The following is a 23119-nucleotide window of genomic DNA, read 5'->3' as shown; positions in this document are numbered from 1 at the left end:
ACACTGCAGAAAAACAGGTATGCCATCATCTTGTGTGAACAAATGATCGATTAAGTTCAACATCCTTCACTTATTATGTCTTCACTTATCTTTTCTGATACTCACCTACAAATGAAAGAAGAATCACAAACGTAAGAATCAGGGCACAGAGGCATGGAATCAGTATTAGCAATAAGAGCCTGAAGCATTTTGCTGAGGCCTGTTTCTGAGAACAGCCATCCTCCATTTTATCTTCGTCTGTTCCTGGAACCTGAAACACAGAGAAACCATGATTTATAATTCTATAGGTAGAATTAGAAAACTGCCACCAAATCAAAATATTCATTTTTTCTAGCAGAAATCTTGACTCCAAATCTTGACCAACAAATGCTCTGTCCTACACATTGGTAAAAAAAAATCTATATACCAAATACAATCTAGGCAGATATGACCTTGTTGATGACCTCACTTTGTCAAGGACCTTGGAGTTCTCATATCAAATGATCTAAGCGCCAAAGCTCACTGCAACAGTATTGCCAAAAAGGCTTTAAGAGTTGTAAATTTAATTTTACGAAGCTTCTTCTCTGGAAATACTGATTGGCAAACTAGGGCGTTCAAAATCTTTGCTGGACCAATACTTGAATTCAGCTCCGCTGTCTGGAATCCGCACTGTATATCAGACATAAATACAATTGAGCGAGTCCAGAAGTATTTTACCTGAAGAGTACTACACTCCCCTGTTCACAACAGAATACCCTATAACACCAGACTTGAGATTCTAGGCTTAGACAGCCTTGAACTACGCAGGCTAAGATTGGATTTAAGCATAGTACATAAAATCATATTACAATGTCTTACCAGTTAATGAAAATTTCAACTTTAGCCACAAGAGCGCACAACAGGTATCAACTTAATGTAAACCACTCCAAACTCGATTGCAGGAAGTACAATTTCAGCAACAGAGTGGTCAATGTCTGGAACCCACTACTCGATTCTGTTGTCACCTGCTCAAACCTCTACTCCTTTACCCTCAAACTAACCTCTATTGACCTCACCCCGTTTCTAAGAGGTCTGTAAGGGGCGTGCATAAGCGCACCATCGTGCCTATTGTCCCTGTCCTATTGTCCCCAATTATTAGTTCCTATTTCTTATATTTAAACTTATGTTTATTCTTATTTCTATTGTACTGTAAGCTTTTGACTAACTAAATAACTAAAAAATGGCTAAGCCTGTAGGGTGAAAAGCTGGAGCACTCAAACTCTCTTTGCCAGAAGCCACTCAATATATATAGAGGTAGTCCTCCACTTACAACAGTTCATTTAATGACTATTCCAAGTTACAACAGCACTAGAAAAAAGTGACCTATGATCATTTTTCACACTTACGACCGCTGCGACACCCCCATCAAACTTCAGGAGCTCCCCTTTTGCAACTATCTGACAAGCAAAGATGATGGGGAAGCCAGATTCACTTACTGACCACGTTGTTAATTAACTTAAGAACTGCTAGTGATTCATTTAACAGCTGTGGAAAGATAGGTCGTAAAATGGGGCAAAACTCGCTTAACAAATGTCTCGCTTAGTCACAGAAATTTTCAGCTCAGTTGTAGTTGTAAGTTGAGGACTGTCTGCACTCTTGATTCTATCTCGGCAGTTCCCACTGCCACTCCCAATCTTTCAGGAGCTGCCTGACAATATCCATCTTCTACTTTTGGGAAAAATATCCTTCTGGGTTCACTTCCACGTGGGGAAGAAAAGACACCGGAAACATGGTGATTGCTTGAAAAGATGGTTTAATGGTGGACTAAAACATATGAAGAACGGTGACAGGAACTAGTCTAGGGAAGAGAAGGACCAGGGGAGACAGGAGAGCAGTCTTCCAATATTTGAGGAAGGGGGTCAAGCTGTTTTCCAAGGCACCTGAAGGCCAGACAAGGAATAATGGATGGAAACTGAACCAGGAGAGATTCAACCTAGAGATAAGGAGAAACTTTCTGAGAACAGTGAGCGCAAGCAACCAGTGGAACAGAAATTACCCTCGGAAGTTGTGGGAGCGCCATCACTTGAGGATTTCAAGAAGAAATTGGACTCCCATTTGTCAGAAATGATGTAGGGTCTCCCATTTGGGTGGGCGGGGGTTGGACTAGATAACCTATAAGGTCCCTTCCAACTCTGATTATCGGTTAAATGGACAGGATCACATGCCTTGGGTGAAGAAAAAAGGGAAGAGATGCTGAGAGTGCCTGGGTTTTATACCCTCTGCTGGGATTTGAATTTGAGCTTGTATTCTGATTGGTTCTCGGACTCCCATGGGGCCATGCAGGGGCAACTCTGTAGGCTGTCCTGAATCCCAGGCTTGGTTGAGCCTTGCTGGATGATGATGCAATGAAAGGGCTTTGGGGCAATTCCTATTATGGGTCTGCCTGAAGGAAGTAGATCTTTGTTATGTAGAATAGACCGACCCAGGCCTTAATGGCCCATTAGAAAAGGTGGGGGGGTGAGGCTGAGTTTCTGCCTCTCTGAGTTTCTACTTCTCTTTTAGGGGAAATATTCTGCCTTTTTAATATATCCTACAATATTTCATTTCTCTGGGAGAGAAGTGGGTTGAGTGAAAATTACCTTCAGTTGATGACTTGAGTAGGAAATCAACATCACATAAATCAGGAGTACTTGTATTGCAACCGCTATATGAACAAGCCTGAATGCGCTTCCCCCTTTTCAAGTATCTCCTTGTGAATTAGGGAAGAGCTTATCCGATATTAAAATTGGTGTTGGTAATGATAAACGTCAGAGCTAATTAAAAAAAAGGAAAATTGCACATGAAAAAAAAAAATGTTCCAAGCAGACCACTAGATGGCTCTAGTATGTTTCAACTGCCTTATTTGGCCCGAACATCAAAAGGTATCCAAGATTAAAATTACTATGGTAGTATAAGAAGGGTCTTCAGAAATATCGCAACTTCACACAAACTTTAGACATTTTAAATCAGCTACAGTTAGTCCTCGACTTACAACAGTTCATTTAGTGACATTCAACATTGCGACAGCATTGGAATAAGTGAATTGTGAATGACTATGACTGTTCTCCCAATAATCATATGATCCAAATACAGATGTGCTTGGCAATTGATTCATGTTTATGACGGTTGCGTTTTTTCAGTGGTGTTGTAAGTTTGAACGGTCACTAAATGAACCATGATACGTCGAGGACTACTTCAGGTGTGGGATTCTACCTGGTAGGACCAGTTCTATAGAACCGGTTGTTATGATTCTGCCCAGTTTGGAGAACTGGCAAATAGTGCTACTGGCTGGCCCACTCACTCCTTACCTGGCATGTGCGCCATCAAACTTGCCTGCTAAGTTGCTATTTTTACTTTTTTCCCCACAACCATCAGCTGCTACATTAGCTAGAAAGCAGGAAATGGTTGGATTTCTTGCTTTCTAGCTAATCTAAAAGCAGAGCTGAACCTTCCTTAGGACTGAAGCTTCTATTTCTCAGTGCAGACTCAGGCAGCAGATTGCAGAAAGGTAGATCTCTGAGTGAATTTGTGATTCTGTGAGCAACTCAATCTGCCTGCCTGCTTTTGGGTAAAAGTTGCTTTTTTAATAAAAAAAAAAAATCAATGTTTACATTAATATTTACATACAAGCCACGCCCAGTGTCACATGAGCACCAAGCCACGCCCAGTCAGCAAGCCACTCCCAGCCAGTCACATGACCACCAAGCCACCCCCACAAATTAGGCCACCCCCATGGAACTAGTTGTTAAGAAATTTGAATCCTACTTGTATTCAGAGCATCTCTGAAAACAATTCCCTTTACTGTTTCAACAACAAGGGACATGTGAGATAATGACCCACCACAATACAAATGTTTGGACCCTAATTTGTCCTTTTGCGATCCCCTATATCAGTGGTGGCTAACCTTTTTGGGCTCCTGTGCCAAAAATTGTGCGCATGCTTGTGCTGGTGTGCCAGCACCCAGAAGGCAATGCGTGCAGCCCCTCCATGCCCCCTGCACATGCGTGCATGATCCCACTGCCCCCTTATCTGCACTGCGCATCCCAGCTGATTTTCAGCCCGTTTGAGGCCTTTTTCGGCTTCCAGAGACTTGAGAGAAGCCCCTGCAGCAGGGGTGGGATTCAAACGGCATTACTATTTTTTTATTTTACTTATTTTTGTCAATTGCTTACAAGATAATAGGTATAAGTAAAAAACATAGTTATGAATACATGGATACATATAAGAAAAATAAAAGAAACAATAGGACAGGGACGGTAGGCACATTGGTGCGCTTATGCACACCCCCTACAGACCTCTTAGGAAAGGGGTGAGGTCAATAGTAGACAGTCTAAGGTGAAAATTTTGGGGGTTTGGGGAAGAAATCACAGAGTCAGGTAAAGTATTCCAGACACTGACCACTCTGTTGCTGAAGTTGTATTTCCTGCAATCAAGTTTGGTGCGGTTAACCGTGAGTTTGTATCTATTGTGTGTTTTTGTGTAGTTATGGTTGAAGCTGAAGTATTCATTGACAGGTAGGACATTGCAATGTATGATTTTATATATTATACTTAGATCAGACCAAAGGCGGCATAGTTCTAGATTTTCTAGGTCTAGAATTTCAAGTCTGGTGGCATAAGGTATTCTGCAATGAGTAGAGGAGTAGAGAACTCTTCTTGTGAAATATTTCTGGACTTTCTCAACTGTGTTAATATCAGATACGTAATGTGGGTTCCAGACTGAACGTTTGGTGATTACGATTTGCGCATGCGTGTAAATTAACCTTAGGCTGTGCCATCCGGGGAGCTGAAAAGCACAGCGTGCAGGTGCAAAGCATTTGAAAAGTCTCTTTTTTCCTGCTTTTTCAAACTCAGCTGTGCCGCGCAAAGCAGCTGAGGTTGAAAAAGCAGGAAATAAAGGACAGGTAAGAGCCCAGGTGGGCGGGTGGGCCAAACAGCAGCAAACATAGAACCAGTTCTGTGTTTGCTGCTCTTCAGAGCTACTGGTTCTTGAGAGCCAAGCAGAAACGGTAGCATCCCACCCCTGCCCTGTCCTTACAGGACGAAAACTGTGCCTGTTTCACAGGAAGGCCGCAAAAGGCCCGAAAATCAGCTGGGAGGCGCACGCATGCATTGTGAAGTATGTTTGTTACAGTGGTCAATTCAGGAGATGATTAGGATATGATTATTATATCCATAATGACATGCATGTCAGTTGAGCAACAATTAACTGCCTGGCTGAAGACCAAATACAATTCAAATCAATTATCTACAGTATAGCCATGAATTGACATAAACTTGACCACAATAACTCGACACAAGGAGTTTTTTCCCGAACGCCATCACTCTGGTAAACAAATAATTCCTTCAACACTGTCCAACTATTTACAAAGTCTGCACTACTGTGATGTGGTTGATGCCGGTCACCTCGATCCCCAACGGCGCGAACCATTCCAGTCCCAGCAGGCTCAAGCAGTCTTTATCCACGATAGTTAACGGCAGGACCTCTGTGTGTTCTTTAAAGTTCACCTGAAAGTGTCCGATTCTGACCACGGCGATCCGGTTCCCCTGGTAATCTTTCAGGGTCAGTCTCTGGCTTTCCAATTCTCACCTGCGTATGCTAGGTACCAGGCACTTAATTGTATTCCAGGAGACCATGGAGAGGTAGGATCGGAATCCACCTCCATGTTGCATGGTAGGCCTTCGATGTGTACCTTTACGTGCACTTTTTGGGCAGCAGCTGTGGTTGAGTGCCCAATGACGACTGTTTGGTGCGTCTCCTCTCTCCGCCTCGTTTTGCTGAGCCGCTTGCTTCTCCACTCTCAGCTCCACTGGCTTTCTGCGTGTCGGTCTCTGGTCCTAGGGGGGGTGCCGTCTCGTCTGGGACTGTGGTTTCTCTTGTTCCAGCAAACCTTGGCGATGTGCCCCCATTTGTCACAGTGCCGGCAAATGGCATCTAAGAACTGGCACTCTGATCGGGGATGATCGCCTCCGCACCTGGTACACTGGAACCCCGAATTATGACCTCTCCGCACCTTGCCAGTCTTGTTCCAAGTGCATTCTGTGGATCTCCTCGTCATCCTCGGTTTCGGAGAAGAGGTCGATGTCCCTGTGGTGTGTGGTTATGGCTTTGTGGCTTGCTTCTGGTCTTTTTTCCAGAGCCGGTGTCGTCTCAGTGGGTGCTTGCCGGTCTGTCATGTGCATCTGCCTCATCTTGGCCACTGATTGTTTCGCTGCCTCGGCTGCGGTTGCTTCGGCGATGGCCTCAATGATCGAAATGTCCGTTCAGGCCATCAGCCGGCTCTGGAGTATGGGGTCCCTTAGCCCAAGGACCATGCAATCTCGCAGAGCCTCGTCCATGTCGGAAAATCCGACATGCCTCCGAGGCTCCTGAGGGCCGCCACGAAATCGCCAATGTTTTCGCCCTCCTTCTGGTCCCTTTGGTAGAATTCGTGCTGTCGGATGAGGTTGGGGACGGCCGGTGCGTAATGGTGTCGGAGAAGCTGGTCGAGATCTGCCCAGTCCATCTCCTTTACGTCTCAGGGCTTGGCCAGTGCCTTGGCCATTTTGAACACTGCGGGCCTGCAGTGTGCCAGGAACACAGCTCTTTTTCTCTGGCCATTGGCATCCTTCAGATTATTGCTCTCGAGGAACATGAGGAATCAATCGATGTATGATCCCCAGTCCTTGGCTGCCTGGTCGTAGGGTGCGGGTTGCGCGTTGCTGCCAGACATCTTGTCGGTCGTTCAGTTCTGGGTGCCACGTGCTCGCCTGGTCTCGTCTCAGGATCCCACCCTCGTTGCCAGTGTTCGATGGCGGGAAAAGAGAGACTTGAGACCAGTGTGACAGTTCAGCTCTTTATTTGGTATATAGTTCTGTGCTGGACCTGCAATCCGCGGCAGCCCTTCTTATAGGGATTGCCGGTGGCTCGCGGCCAATGATGGCTCTTTGAATCTCCCGCAATCGGCGCGGCCAATCGTGGTTGATTCCTTGTGAGCCAATCACTGTAGCTCTTTCCACTAATCATAGAGTAGTCCATTTTGGCCAATCAGGTGAGGGTATTCCAAGAATGCTAATATGGAACAACCAGGGCTGCAATGTTGGCACACAGGTCAGGTCCTTTTAGGGTAACACCCAGAAACTTAAAACTGGCCACTTGCTCCACTCAGTGTCCATTGATAAGCAAGGGCTGGATGTCTGATCTGTTCCTTCTATAATCCACTATAAGCTTTAGAGTAGAGGCCCTGCTTCGAACCAGCGAAGTGACTTCAACTACGTGGCTCTGTACAGAAACTGTCCCTAAGAAAGTAGAACAGCTAATCAATCCCACCTAAATATTCAGCGGAGACTTCAGTGATGTGTCTTTATAAAGCCCTTCACCGTGGCAACCCAGAGCTAATGTGGTGTCACCTAGACCTCAGAAGATCCAGGTGCTGGTTTAAGTTAAGCCACAGAAACTCATTGGGTGGACTTTGAGCCTGTCATTGTCTCTCAGCCCAGCCTGTCCCACATGGTTATGCAGGTAAACTGAAGGGACATCCCAAAGGAAGCCAATTTTCACTCCCAGAGAAAAGGATTTAAAACTAGTGAATCAAATAATGCATATTAATAAATGGTGTGGTTAAAATCTACACACTTCTACTAATCAGAAAGAGTGCAGAGAAGAGCCACAAAGATGATTAGGGGACTGGAGGCTAAAACATACGAAGAACGGTTGCAGGAACTGGGTATGTCTAGTCTAACGTAAAGGAGGACTAGGGGAGACATGATAGTAGTGTTCCAATATCTCAAGGGCTGCCCCAAAGAAGATGGAGTCAAGCTATTGTCGAAAGCCCCTGAGGGCAGGACAAGAAGCAATGGATAGAAACTAATCAAGGAGAGAAGCAACATAAAACTAAGGAGGAATTTCCTGACAGAACAATTAACCAGTGGAACAATTTGCCTCCAGAAGCTGTGAATGCTCCAACACTGGAAGTTTTTAAAAAGATGTGGGATAACCATTTGTCTGAAGTGGTGTAGGGTTTCCTGCCTGGGCAGTGGGTTGGACTAGAAGACCTCCAAGGTCCCTTCCAACTTCTATTCTATTCTATTCTATTCTATTCTGTTCTATTATTTCTATTCTAATCAATACTGATGGCCCAAGTTCTGACTCCTCAATAAATAGGCTAACCACCAAAGGCTCTCCTCTTTTAACCTACTCGTCTCTTCCCCAGGAATTACAAGCTTGATAAATCTTCCTAGACCCCTTCCTCATAGCCAGAGAAGCTGACAAGCCAGAAGAATATGGGTAGCATTTTTATAAACCTAGAAGAGATCTTGGCACAGAGTCAAAATTTATAGCTTAAATATTCCTTATCAGGTTTTTAATTATCCCAACTGATCAAATTTAATATACATTCATGCCAGAAGAGTTTTGATAGAGGAGAATCCTTATTTTACTAAAGCAGCTCTTCTACTGACTGGTTTCCGGTGGGTGCTTTAGTCCAAATGCTGTAGGTGCCAAAATTAGAATCCATTCACATCTGCTATTTTATTCCTGGTGGTATGGAATTCCTTTGCAAATATGTTGTTGGACTGATGCCAACAAGGGAACCACATATTAAGCCTCCTGTGAGCTGAGTCTTTGAGATGTAGTTTCCTTTTGGTTCGAGTCCAACAAAACATTTGAAGGGAATTCCCACTGCACGGTACTTTCTAGGACTGGAAGAGGTAGTATTATGTATATTTGCCACTTGAATTATTCACAAAGTAATTAAAGAAGGATAAGAGGTAATACATAAATTCAAACACAATACTTCAGAATCTAAAATGAGTTTTTGTTCCTGTAAAAATAATCCCAATCCAATGTTTTTGAGAATTCCTCAATGCTTCAATTGAAAATTCTGGATTTTTAGTGGAATTTAAAGAACGAATGGGAATGAATAGAAGTGGAAGCCTTAATTGTCACCATACCTAACCTGATTAAAAGCATCTGTAATTAAACTAAGTTGTCTTCAAGGATTGTGCTATGAAGTTCAATAAACAATAAACAGTATTTTCAATAATAATGTAGTTATTACTTTAATTGTATCTATATTTTTCTCAATATTTTTTAAAAAACAAATTTTATTAATTTTCAAAGACAACACACAAACAAACAAAACATAAAACGTAAGAACATAAAACATCTTTTCTAAAAACTGCTTGTTAGGTTTTAACAAAACAAATAAAACATCTTCTTTAAGTACAACATAGTTCCAAATTATCACATTTCCATACAAACACAATTTAATATGCATCCTGTGTATTCAACTTCAAATCTTATTACTCTTTTTCCAAGTTCTCACTATTTTCCTTTATTTCTATTCAATTTTATTCATTAAACTTATACTTTCATCTTATTTACAATTTCATATGTTCTTATCCAACATTCTTAATTCTCAATAAACAACCATAAACAAACAAAACACATAACATGAAAACATAAAACTTCTTTTTAGAAAGCAGCTTATCCCCGGGTTACATCTTTTTGTACAGACATAAATCAAATTCATGCTCACCTTATATACTATTTCATATCTTGTTTAACATTCTATATTTTCTATGTGTCTTCTCCCCTCTTTTCACTCTCTTAATTCTACTTTATTTACTTCATCTAAATTTAAATCATTATACTTGTATCTTTTGTCCATTCTTTTTCAATTATCTATTTATCTTTTCTCTTTAATACAATTTTTTTCCTGTAATCACTGGTTGAAGTATGACGCCTTTCTATCTTTTCCCCAAATTTAACACTTAAAATAATACATAATTTCCATTCTGATTCTGCTTAGTACATTCTATGTAACATTTTAAAATAAAAAACATAATAAGCTTATAGTATAGTAAAAACAATGTTCAATAACAAATTAATTAATTAAACTCTATTATTAAATCTTAGACATTTACACATTCCCTACAATATTCTATTAACACCTAAATTATTCCAATTTTCTAACTCTATTTCAAATACAATACGATCTTATGTACTTTTGCAGAATCTCTTTTTAAATTGTTTTACCCTTTGTCTCTAAAAAAAACGTTTTTTAACATCTTGTTTTAAGCCTTTATAACTTCTCTTCCCTTTTTCCCCTCCTTTCTTGTCGAATCTAGTCTTTTTACCCCCCCTCAATCTCCACCCTCTTAGTTTCCCCTCTCTGTTGTATTCCTCTTTTCTGTTGCTTTCTAACATATCGATTTTCCCCCTTATTTTTCCCTTTCTTGATTGTTTTTTTAAATCTTGAATTCTCCATTTTCTTTCCCCTTTTTCCCTTTTCTTCCTCAACTAAAGTTGTTTGTTCATTAAAGATGGCTTCTTCATCATCCCAGCTTTCTTGTTGCTGTATTTCCTGATAAGTAGAAATCGCCATTTCTAAAAAGTGAAAAACAGATCCAGAAGAGCCCTTGCCTTCTTGTTCCTCTTCTTTTAGCTTTTTAAATTCCATTTTCAATTCTTCTACAGATAATGCCATTATGAGATTTTTTTTTAAACAATCTAAATGTTTTTAGTCTTTCAAAAGATAGTTTACAAAAGTCCCAAAGTCATCCAGCAATCAAAATCAACACAAACTGTTTCATTCAGCACTTTCTTCTTTTAATACTTTCTCTTCCTGAGTTAGAGTTCAATTACACAATTCCAAAATGATTTTTTAGAAGTTTTATTGCAGTTTAGTCTCTGATCTAATAAACTCCAAGAAGTCTCCTCTAGCAAAATCTTAGTATAAATCATTTACCTCTCCCTTCCCACTTTTAGCAAAAAGATTTTGATTTCTAAATATCAATGTTCAGAAATCTTTAATGTCCCCTTGGCTTTAATTTTCAAAATTAGTTACCTTCTGTTGCCAAAGCGGGTATTTCCGATTTCCATCTGTTATCTCTGTAGGGAAGGAGAGTGGAAGAAAAAAAACTTTCCCTTTCCACTTTCATCTGCAGCTATATACGATCTTCTTAGGAAACAATGTATCTTTTAGAGAGCTAAATATCCAGGGTATTCAGATGTTACTTGTTGTCCCGGTTCAGCCAAAAACTTTCACTTTCTCAACTTCCTCCTGCACAAGAGGTTCTTTGTGGCGGCCATTGCTGCCTGCTGCTCCGCCTTTGGAAAGGGGAGTTAAGCCGGCTGGGGAAGGGGGTTGCTATGCCCTCAGACCCCTGCCCGGATCTCCCCTATCTTCAGTTATCTCTACGGGATAACTATAGCCTCCAAATCCAGCTGGATCAGAGGCACTCCATCAGCGAGTGCAGGAGGAATCGCGCACAATCGCGAATTCCTGCTGTCACCGAAACCTGACATACCGGAAGTCCTTTTTTCTCAATATTTTTAAAGGATTAAGGGGTGGGGGATAAAACTTGTATGTCACTAGATAGTTTCAAAGCAGTAACTATTGTTAAGCCATTGGAATTTATTTAGGCAGCGAATAAGCACTGCTAACTTGGGTAACCCCATCTTATTTTTAGGAACAAGGAAGGAAAGAGTAGTTCAGGAGTTCAAAAGCCACCACGCAGAAAAGAGAGGTGGCTAAGGATCTTACAGCAACAGATCTCAATCTGGCCTTTTCAGGATAGTTTTAGTCCTTTTCTCTAGACTAACCACACCCAAATCCTGCAACCACTCTTCATGTTTTAGGTCTCCAGGCCTTTAACCATCATAGTTGCTCTTCTCTGCACTTTTTCCAAAGTTTCAACATCCCTTCTGTAGTATCGTGTCCAAAACTGGATACAGTATTCCAGGTGTGATCTTATTAAGTTTTATAAAGCGGTACTAATACTTCACATGATTTTGATTCTATACCTGTTTATACAATCAACGTATTAACTTTTTTGGTTGCCACCGCACACTGCTGGCTCATATTTAAGTAATTATCCACTTCGATATCTAAATTTATATCCCAAATATATCTAAATTGACATGGCAGGTGAGAGGGGAACCACAAGTTAAAAATGAAGCATTAGAAGATGTAAAGGAAAGCAGAGGATTGAATCTACCCAATTTAAAATCATATTTTGCTGTCTGTTGCTTAGCTTGGATGAAGGAATGGGTGTCCCTGAAAAACAGAAACTAGGCTATTGGGAAAAGGCGACTGAAAAACAAAATATAAGATTTGAGTGGCATGTATATTTGTGGTATGATAAAGCTAAGTTATAGACTATAGACTTTAAAAATACTATGTTAGAGGAACCATTTTGAGAATACGGAGTAAATACAAATCTAAGCTGTGTCTGAAAATAATTTTGTGGCTTTTAACACAATTACTTTTTATTGTTAAAATGTACTTTTGTTGAAATTTGAGGCAGAAGAACAAGTGAAAGAACGCATGATAAAATGATAAAATAGGCTAAGAATTTTTGTTTAATATACAAAGGGAACAAAGGGAAAATATGTGGTTGAAAGGCTTAAATTTATATTATGTTTTTGTCTTAAAATAATTTGTTTATATAATGATGTACTGTTGGTATATGGCACCAGAAAAATTCTCTGGAATGTATAAAGGTACTTCGAATTCATGCTGGAAATAGAACAACACGACGGGACATTTGTTGAACTGTACCAAAGCCAGAAATTTTTGAATTTAAACACATGTATTAATTCATATGGTTTTAAATACAATTGAAACCAGATTACTTTCCTTTTGGGACTAATGAATAAACTGGGGGAGCTGGGGGAAAAGCCATGGAACTTTGTTTTTGTATTATTGTAGCCAGATTATTATTATATGCTCAAAACTAAAAATATTCAGCACTCCTCTCCCCACAATGGATGATGGTTGGTAAAGATGATGGAACTTGCAAAGATGTCTAAAGTTATTTCCTTATTAATGAAAGGACATCTATATCTAACTGGAAACTCCTTGTAGACTTTTTGATGAAACAAGAACTTTTGATTTGCGGTTTTGATGCTTAGAAAATATTAGAGAATAGAAAAGTGTGAGCTTTTTGTAACTACAGAGCATAATCACACATTTGCTGCAAAGAAATCCAAACTTTCTATTTCTTTTTACCTTTTATTTTTGCACCTTTGTGATTTCCTGTCTTTTTTCCTTTCCTTTCTTTTCTTTCCTTTGTATTAGTTTTTGTTAGTTTTTAATCTTCCTTTTAAAATGTTTAATAAAATGTATACATCATTCGTGGAAGTCTTTAATGATTTCATATCATTGCATATATATTTTATGGAAGGATCAGGCCCTATTTGGCCCTAAAAAGGAAACTCTACTGCATAAGATGCAAATAGTGAGCTATATTGTTTGGGGATTTAAAGTGTAGTTGGTTTTGTTTGCTTTTTTTCCTTTTACATGCCTTAGACTTTCATTTCATTTCCAGTCCAACATTTCAAACTTTTTCACATACAGAGAAGCGGAAGCTTCAGCTACCAAATTTCTATGTGTTGTACAATTGTTAGGAGATTATCTATCTATCTATCTATCTATCTATCTATCTATCTATCTATCTATCTATCTATCCATCCATCCATCCATCCATCCATATCTTTCTGCAGGGCTTTAATTGTTCTTGTTAAAATTTGTCCTGATGACAGCCTTTTACTTATAGCTGGCCCTTGATATTTCCTCCAAGAGGAGCCAAAGTCAGCAATAACTGCCCCAGTTCCTTTTTCAGATATTAAACAGAAGCAGGGAAATCATTCATTTTCCCTTCTGGAATTAGACACACAATCCTGCAGCTGCACAGTTTTGCTACATGCCAAAACTGACTTGGAAGCTTCAAACAGCCTGAGGGAGACCAACAAGTGTGAACCTTGGCAATTATGGGTATCTACTATGATAGCAAGAAGACGTCGTACTTACTGTCAATCCTGTGCTAGATTCTTTCCCAGCGTCCTAGGGTTTTATTTTTACAATGGTATTTTTTTTCCTCAGACTTTCCATCGCTCAGGGAGTCCTGGGAATCTAACATAAGCTGGACCATAGCTATTTATAACTTCAGGATTGGAGGGGTGGGAGGAATCGCCTTTCCGAATGCTTTAGGCTTTCCTTGGCTTTCAATGGGAGAGGAAAAAGGATACCATCCACAACATGAGGCTGGTAGCTCCCCAGATATTTTAACGTCAGCTGACATCTGTGAGGAAGTCTCCAGTTTTGTCATTCGCAATCCCCGAAAATGGCAGTCTTCCTCATCCTCTAAAGTTCAGTGGCTTTTTCTGTTCCTGCCAGACTTCTGAACAATACATCTATTAGAGAATCTGTCATATGTAATATTGGGGCAGGGTGTACCTCCCATTTAAAGATTCACGCCTAAATGTAAGCAAGGGAAGACAGGATTTTATTATTATTTGTTTTAGATTTTTTTTATTTTTAATATAATCATTCCATCTTCAGCTGAACAGTGTGTTGTCTGGGTACAAACATCTGTTAAACAATGAACAAAATTACAATATCCTTTGTTAAATCAATATTGATTCTGCAATCTGTAACATAATAATATTCAACCTACGAGTCATAATATTTACTTATCTCTTTTAACATACCTTCTTTATTTTTGTTTCCCTATTTCTAACTTCCATTTTTATTATTTGGCCATTGATAAAATAGATCCCATACCATTCAGTTTGCTCTTTCTCTTGCTCAAAAGAGCAAGAGGATTTTATTCCTCAATGGAACCAATTCCAAACCCAACTTTGAAGCCTGGGTGTTTTTGCAGAACACAACGAGAAATAACAGCATCTACCCTTTTTCACAAGATAATGAATTCCAGAATTACAAAGGACACCATTCCTAATTCGCACTATTTTAAACTGATTAACCATATCTTATTGCAAGTCAGAGAGAGCAAATTAATTTTGTTCCTCCTTCTTTAAAAGGACATGTTTAATTAAATCACATAATTGTGGGAAATGTTATGCTGAACAGAATTCATAAGCTGCCAGATATAAATCAATGTTCACATTGCTAATGATTCCTACTTGCAATTCTGTAATCTGTTTCAGGGAAATATTATTCACATTGTCTCCTTGAGGTGACTGTCTATAAAAGACACCAATCATAATTTTGTTTTTGTATCTTTTTTATTTATTTTGACCTTGATGTTTTTCACTGGACAGCTACATTTACTCTATTGCTATGCTTGGGGAAGCATACTGTGTTTGGGAAACCATACATCTTCTATTTTTTTTTCCATAGACAATAAAAATTCCTGGTTTATTTGAAATAGCAAAGGCATGTGAGAAAACTGTCAAACACATTTTGAATATTTCAATTTCTCTACATATCAGAAACATATTGATTAAACGAATAAAGACCCCTACTGCTCCTTCATTAGAGTTATATGCCTCAACTTACCACCAGGGATGAGATCCGACCAGTTTATTTACCGGTTCTGTTGCTCTGTGTCATGCATGAGTGTAATTTACGACCTGCTGAGCTGCGGAGACAGCTGAGCAGCTCTGCATGCAAGTGTGAAGCAGCTGGAAAAGCCCCCTTTTCTTGCTTTTTCAACCGCAGCTGTGTTGCACAAAGCAGCTGCGGTTGAAAAAGCAGGAAATAAAGGTTAGGTAAGAGCCTGGGTGGGCAGGTAGACCAAAACAGCAACAGACATAAAAACGGTTCTGTATATGCTCTCTGTTTGCTGCTTTTCAGAGCAACCGGTTCTACAGAAGTGGACAGAACCGGTAGAATCCCACCCCTGCTTACGACTACAACTGAGCTCAAAATTTCAGCAGCTAAATGGGACATTTGTTAAGTGAGTTCTGCCCCATTTTATGACATTTCTTGCCACAGTTAACCTTAATCCCTGCAGTTATGTTAGTAAAATGGCTGTTAAATGAATTTGACTTTGCTTGTCACAAGGGTTGCAAAAGGTGATCATATAATCCTGGGACGCTGCTATCGTCATAAATATGAGCCAATTGCCAATATGCCATGAGTCAATTGCTATGGTCAATGCTGCAATGGTCTTAAAGGTGAAAATGGACGTAAGTCACTTTCTGCAGTGCTTTTGTAACCTCGAACAGTCAACTAAATGAACTGTTGTTAAGATGAGAACTATCTGTACTAGAAGAAAAGGTAGGTCAGTGCAACAGAGCATTTCTGCTTTTTACTTAAAAGTTGCTAGGATTGTACAGCCCACCTGAGCCCCAGTAGGTGGCAGCATGAAGCCAATCTTGGAAAAAAACAAGACCAATCCAACCTGGTTACATTTCTTGGGTGAAAGATTACCTGGGAATGTCAGGGCTGCAAAACAAAATGGCTAGTTGAAAAATACATGTCATGAAGCAGCAAGCTATTTTTGTACTGTTTCGACAAAATGGCCTAATATCATCTGGAAAGCAGTTAGTTTCATAACTTCTTGGGTTCACATAGTGGAAAAACAGAAATGGAAACTGAATGAACACATCCCCGCTACAATGCCTCAAAAACAAAATTAAACAAACTCAAAGTAGAAGATGAAATTATGGTTGCATTCAATGTCACAGCACTCTTATACATCCATAGTCCCAGAACTAGCAAAAGAATCCATGGCGACAATACTATACAACATACTGTGCACTAGACCTAGCCAAACATATGTTAGGATGAAAAAATCTGAATCAGGGATCTTATCCACTCTTGCCTCACTACCCACATTCAGTTTTGATGGACAAATAGACCAGAAAATCAGAGGAACTTCCACAAGGATCAGCACTATCAGGATTCATAGCAGAGACTGGAATGCAACATCTAAAAACTACAGCACATACAGTCTACTCTAAAGTATGCACCCAATATTAGACAGCACCTTTGTTGTTATAAAGAAGGGACAACTAGAGAAGACTCATGAAACAACCAACGTTTTCAAAGAAACAAAAGTTCACAGGGGAAGAAGAAAACGTCCCTTTCCTTCCTAGATATATTCTCAACAACAGAAGAAAGAGCCCAGTCTGTTGAAAAAGAAACCACACTCTCACCAAGTGCTCCAATGCTCAAGTAACCTCCCACAAGAGGAGTTGTGTAAGAACATAATTCAGACGACTTACGCACTACAGCAACTCAGAACATCAGAATAAGGAAACAGATATAAGCACCTTCCAATAAAATGGATGCCCCCACAACTTTGTCAAAAACTGAATCCACCACATTTAAGTCAAGGCAAGCTATAAAACAAGATTTATGGAGTATTTACGCAAACTGATGTTATTTAATCGGGTAACGAAATGCCTGCAAACAACCAACCTCGGAGAGGACCAATCATTACGGGTTTTTTTCTCTCTTTCTCTTCATTTCCTCCTATTTATTCTTTCTTCTTCCCGGGAAACCCTGGGAGAAAGGCTGGGCTCGCGGATCCAAAATCAAACGGGGGGGGGAGGGGGGGGAGAGAATTAAGGCTGAATCGGAACCGCGACTCCCCGTCCTAGTAGTCCAAACTCTTGCAACCAAGCTTGCATCTCCCCGCCCGGTTTGCAAAATCTCCGGTCCAAAGCCACCTCTCGGGCCCGGATGGCAAAGGCGGGAATTCAGCCTCCAGGGCCACGGGGAGGCTTACTCGTTTGCTTCCACAATCCGGTTTGCAAAAAATAAAAAATAAATAAAAAAAAACCCTGCCCGAATTCAAATCCTGATCTTAGAAATGAAAGAAAGCTGCGAAAGTCAAGTTTGCCCTTTGGTGATGATGGAAGCGGCCAATTCCCGACATTGAACAGATAAGAGATAATCAGAGTTGGAAGGGGCCTGGTAGGTCATCTAGTCCAACCCCCTTGCCCAAGCAGGAGACCCTACCCCATTTCTGACAGATGGCAGTCCAAATCTCAAGTCTCAAGTAAACCCAGTCGCGGGAATCACACACCCACCCACCCCCAAAAAAGAAGAAACCCAACGGGCTTGATACACGCCACCAAAGTTTAAAAAAGAAGAAAGGCGCCTCCCGCTAACCATAGTTAAGCTATGGTTAGCCTTATAATCATGATTTGGGTCAGGTACCAAAGCGAACGGGTTGGGTCCGGCTTCCCCAAATGTTACCGATGATCCCGAAGCGGGAGGGTTGAGTCCCCGCAAACAACCAGCCACGATTTAAGGCGCGTGGTTTGTTTTTTGTTTTTTTTGAGCCGATCGGGGGTTTGTGTGCCAAATCCGAAGGGTTTCGCTTTATAGGGTTTCGATCCCGCTCGGAAAGATCTCCGGAAAAATCTGCTTCGTTGTGGGTGAACCTGTCGGCCGAGAAAGCGCGCAACCTTTCCCCTCTGCGCGCCGGGATAGGATTTGCGGCGGTCGGTTGATGCCCGCCGAAGGCGCTCGGGCGTCGGACGGCGCCGCCTGAATTCTCCGTGTCTTCCCCCGCCCCCCTCACCCAAGTCGGGGGTTGGTGGTGTGGAAAGAAAAAGATCGGGCGGGGAAACCCACCCCTCATCCCCGCTCGGTTCCCGCGCTTCGCCCGGTGTTTCTGCGGCCCCCTCAGCCGCTTTCGCGCTCGCTTTTTTTTTTTTTTTCTTTTCTCCCCGACGCCTGCGGGTTGTTGCCTTACGGAGCAGAAAAAGCGCAGCCCGGCTCCGCTTCCAACTTTCTTCAAGCAGAAAAGGCGGACAATAAGCCGGGCTTTTTTTTTTGAAAAAAAAAAAAAACCTCCAACGAAACCTGCGAGACGGTCCTCTCAGGCGCGGCGGCTCGGTTCCCAAAGATCATCAGTCCGGCTTTAGATCACGCACCCACACGCGCACTTAGTCGAGCTACCTTCCCACGATCCCTTTTTCTCCCCGATCCCGGCCAGGTGGGAAAGGAGAGCCAAGCCGGCGAGTTTGGGCTTGGCGAGCGCCCTGCTGCGCGTCTCCTTAGACGCCTGAGGGAGCCTCGCGAGGATCGGGCTGGGAAGGGCGCGCTGAGGAGCCCTTCGTGGCCCTTTTTATACCCTTTTTATACCTACCTCGTAGCCCCTTTTTTATACCCTTTTTATACCTGCCCGCGTAGCCCTTTTTTTATACCTGCTCGGTGGGGAAGACGTGCTGGGAGCTCTCCTCAGGGAGCCGGTCGGGAGGAGACATGGCCTTGCCCTCCCGCCTTCGCCGCCGCTTGGCCTGACTGGGGCTGTCGGGCTCCTGAGGCGCGGTTTCGCGGCGGCCAAAGCCAGCCCGTTCTCCCCCCCGCCACCCTCCTCTCGATAGGCAGGCAGGCGGCTCCCGAGTGGGGTTAAGGGGTGGGGATTCGGCCACCGGGTCCTCGTCGGAGCGTCCGGAGGAGACCCCCAACCTCCCCGCTCACCCGGCCTGCCGGGCGGGAGGGCGGACGCCGCGCGAGGAGGAGAAAGGGTCGAGCCTCCGCTTCGCGGCCCCCTCAGCCCTCTCAGAAGAGACTCCCCCGAATCAGGGCACCCCGGGAAAAGCTGCCATCGAGCCGGCTTGAAGGGTTCAGAGCCCGAGAGTGGTCGAAGGGCGACCCAGGGAAGCTTATATAAAAGGACTTCAACAAAGTTCCCTTTCTTTTATCAAACACACGCACGCACGCACACACACACACACACACCCGCAACATGGCGCGTCCCTCTTTAGCCTGCTTTTTTTCTCTCTCTCTCTCTCTCTCTGGAAATCCATTCCTACTCCCACACCATTCCAAGGGTCTTCATCCCAAATTGAACAGCCAAAAGTCTGTAGAGATTCTCAAGTCATTCAGGTCATGGTGGTCCCAAACATGCTTTTTTTTTTTTTTTTTTCCAGGAGGCAACTGGACTTCCTTAAATTTGTTTTTGAAGACGTTTCGCTTCTCATCCAAGAAGCTTCTTCAGCTCTGACAGGATAGCGTGAATGGAAGGATTTATACTCCTGGCAGACAGCTGGTCATTTGTCATTCTTTTAGAGAGTCCATGAGGCCACTCGGAGGTTTAGTTTTGTCCTCAGGGCCACCTGAGTGGTGCAAATGGTTCCTGTAGTCTGCAAGTTTTCTGCAAATTCGTTTATAGTCTTCACACCTTTCGAAGAGTGTTCATCCTAATGTGCGTAGCTAAAGGTCTATGGAGATTCTAGAGTCATCCATTCAGGTCATGGTTGTCCCAAAGGTGCTTTTTCAGGAGGCACCGGGACTTCTTTGTTTTTTTCTTTTTGAAGACATTTCTCGTTTCTCATCCAAGAAGCTTCTTCAGCTTTGACTGGATAGTCCTTCCATTCCTCACTATCTTGTCTGAGGTGAAGAAGCTTCTTGGATGAGAAACAAGAAACATCTTCAAAAAGAAAAAAAAACAAGGAAGTCCAGGCGCCTCCTGAAAAAGAACCTTTGGCAGGGAGAATATCTGACCAGGTACTCCTTGACTTACTCAAAGTTACAAAGGCGGTGAAAAAAGGGACTTACGATCATTTTTCACACTTAACGACCCATGGTCACATAATCAAAATTCAGACGCTGATATCTATTTAATCATACACATAATCACGGCAGCTAGAATAGTATTCGCCCAAAATTGGGCAAATGAAATACCTAGCGAAAGATGTTATAATTGATAAGACAGTACAATACGCCGAAATGGACAGATTGACACTAGAATTGAAGGAACAAGATAAATTAGAATACTATAAAGTATGGAATAAATTTTACTATTGGAGTGGTATGAAAGGGACTTCACAAAATTTGAAATAAGAACTCAAGGTGAAATAGGGAAGAGGAGAGACACCTATTTGAAAAATAAGAAAAAAAAGCTCAAATGTGTTATATATATAAATGTATATATTCTTTTGAAAATTTCTAAATGCAAAATATTCTGACAGAAATGTATGTCAAAGACAACCATTGTGTTCACTGTTTTTTAATGTTTATCCTCAATAAAATTTATTTTTTTAAAAAAATCAGATGTTTTGCAACTGATATATTTATGATGGTTGCCATGTCTTGGAGTCAGGTGATCGATCACTTTTTGCAAACCTCTGACAAGTAAAGTCAATGGGGAAGCCAGATTCATCTAACAACCATGTTACTAACTTAACAACTGCAGTGATTTACTTAACAACTGTCACAAGAAAGGTCGTAAAAGGAGGTAGAACAACAAATGTTTCACTTAGCAAGAGAAATTTGAGGCTCAATTGTGGTCGTAGGTAGAGGACTACCTATAATAAAAGGACTTCAACAGGGCATGTCCCTCATCGATAAAACTAGGTGGAGAAAAGTCTAGCTAGTTACATAGAGAGTCAGAGGGAACTGAAGAGAATATCTGTAGTACAAGGTTGAATTACTGCTATGGAGTTCTCAGTGGTCTCTGAAGTTAATTGTTTTCTTCAGAGGTTTAGTTAACTTCACTAGGCCTGAAGAAAGCAAATGGAGGGGTTACATAAATTTCAGATTTGTATTGTCAGGATATACCACTCTCCAGAATCTCTCAAAGATAATCTTGGACTAAGAACTGTACAAGTAGAATGCCCTCTGGATGGCAAAATAGGATAGAATAGAATTCTTTATTGGCCAAGTGTGGTTGGACACACAAGGAAATTGTCTTGGTACAAATACTCTCAGTATGCATTAAAAAAAAGATACATTCGTCAAGAATCATAAGGCACAACACTTAATAGTCATGGGGTACAGTAAGCAATCAAATCATACTAGGAAACAGTCAATATAAATTGTAAGGATACAAGCAACAAAGTTACAGTCGTACAATCACAAGTGGGAGGGGATGGGTGATAAGGAGTTAGGAGAAGATTAATAATAATCAGTAATAGTAGTGCAGACTTTGTAAATAGTTGAACAGTGTTGAGGGAATTATTTGTTCAGCAAAGTGATGGCACTTGGGAAAAAACTATCCTTGTGTCTAGTTGGTGTGCAGTGCTCTATAGCGTCGTTTTGAGGGAAGGAATTGAAACAGTTTATGTCCGGGATGTGAGGGGTCTGTAAATATTTTCACAGTCCTCTTTTTGACTCGTGCAGTATACAGGACCTCGACTGAAGGCAGGTTAGAAGTAATTGTTTTTTCTGCAGTCCTAATTACTCTCTGAAGTCTGTGCCTGTCCTGTTGGGTTGCAGAATCAAACCACACAGTTATAGACTCTCACTAAAAACGCTTATTCCTCCTTCTGCTAATAAAATTAAAGCCATGATGCGCAATTCATTCCCCCCTTAATCCCCACTGCCACCATCAAAGGTTGCATCACTCCAAAGTGTGGGTTTCTACCAATTGTGATGTAAATAGGGCAATGGAGCCTCTTGTTCTTTTCCTATTAGCTGTGATTGCATCACCCATGGAGTACAAACCAGGATTTCAGGCTAGTGTGTTGTGGAAGTTTGGGGGCTAGGCAGGTTTCAAAATAAACAAATAGAAAACAATGTTGCATGAAAATATGTCTTCTCAGGATAGTGATATATTGAATATAAAGTCTGGTTTTACGGTTGAGAAAAAGGTGAAATACTTAGGGGTTAAGTTGACAAATACAAACATAAAATTGTTTGAAAATGACTATGTTCCTCTTTGGAGGGATGTTAAACAAGGCTTATAAAGATGGGATAAATTGCATTTATCATTATTGGGAAGAATCTCTGTAATTAAGAAGAATATTTTACCAAACATATTTTTTTTTAAATTTCAGACATTACCAATACTTACAATTGATAACCCATTTAAACAATGGCAGAAGGATATTTCTAAGTTTATATAGCAAGGGGAAAAAATGTAGAATTAGATATAACCTATTGCAAGATGCCAAGGAAAGATGGGGATTGGGCCTACCAGATATTAAATTGTATTTTGATGCATGCTGCTTGACCTGGGCAAAAGAATGGGTGAGTTTACAAAACAAGAGGTTACTTGAATTAGAGGGACATGAATTAAGGTTTGGATGGCACGGCTACTTACAGTATGATAAAAGTAAAGTTAATGTTGATTTTAATAACCATATTGTTAGATGTACCATACTAAGAGTTTGGAATAAATATAAAACAAGGCTCTCTACAAAGTTGCCTCTCTGGGTTTCACCACAGGAAGCTTTTTTTAGAGAAGAAATGGCGGCAAAGCCAAATTGGTTGACGTACGGTAAAATTTTATCTTTCAATTCTGGTGACCCAATACTAAAACCGAGGGAAGAAATTGAATCAGAAGGTTATGCTTGCCATTGGTTTACTTATCAGCAATTGAAGGAAAGGTTTAAATTGGATAAAAAGAGCTATGGATTTGATTTTGTTAAAAATGAATTGGAACTTTCATTATGTAGCAACGATGAACATATTATTGCTAAGGATTTA

General features: G+C 41.1%; 1 protein-coding gene across 2 annotated transcripts in view; it reads right to left on the bottom strand.

The window, feature by feature from the left end:
• The window catches only part of CORIN (corin, serine peptidase), a 110839-nt gene extending 91738 nt beyond the window's left edge, over positions 1–19101 (bottom strand). For both annotated transcript variants that reach the window (XM_087936626.1, XM_087936627.1), the window contains exons 1-2: positions 18892–19101; positions 106–250 (exon numbers count right to left, since the gene is read on the bottom strand). In XM_087936626.1, coding sequence (XP_087792752.1) covers positions 106–250; positions 18892–18951 — 205 coding nt within the window. In that variant the 5' untranslated portion in view covers positions 18952–19101. The remainder of the gene's footprint in view (positions 1–105; positions 251–18891) is intronic.
• Positions 19102–23119: the final 4018 nt, after the last annotated feature.

Source organism: Pseudonaja textilis, chromosome 6 (assembly GCF_049901715.1).
Source record: "Pseudonaja textilis isolate UNSWEBS1 chromosome 6, rPseTex1.2, whole genome shotgun sequence".
Lineage (NCBI taxonomy): Eukaryota > Metazoa > Chordata > Lepidosauria > Squamata > Elapidae > Pseudonaja > Pseudonaja textilis.
The sequence above is the reverse complement of the archived record's forward strand: the minus strand, read 5'-3'. Positions and strand labels throughout refer to the sequence as shown.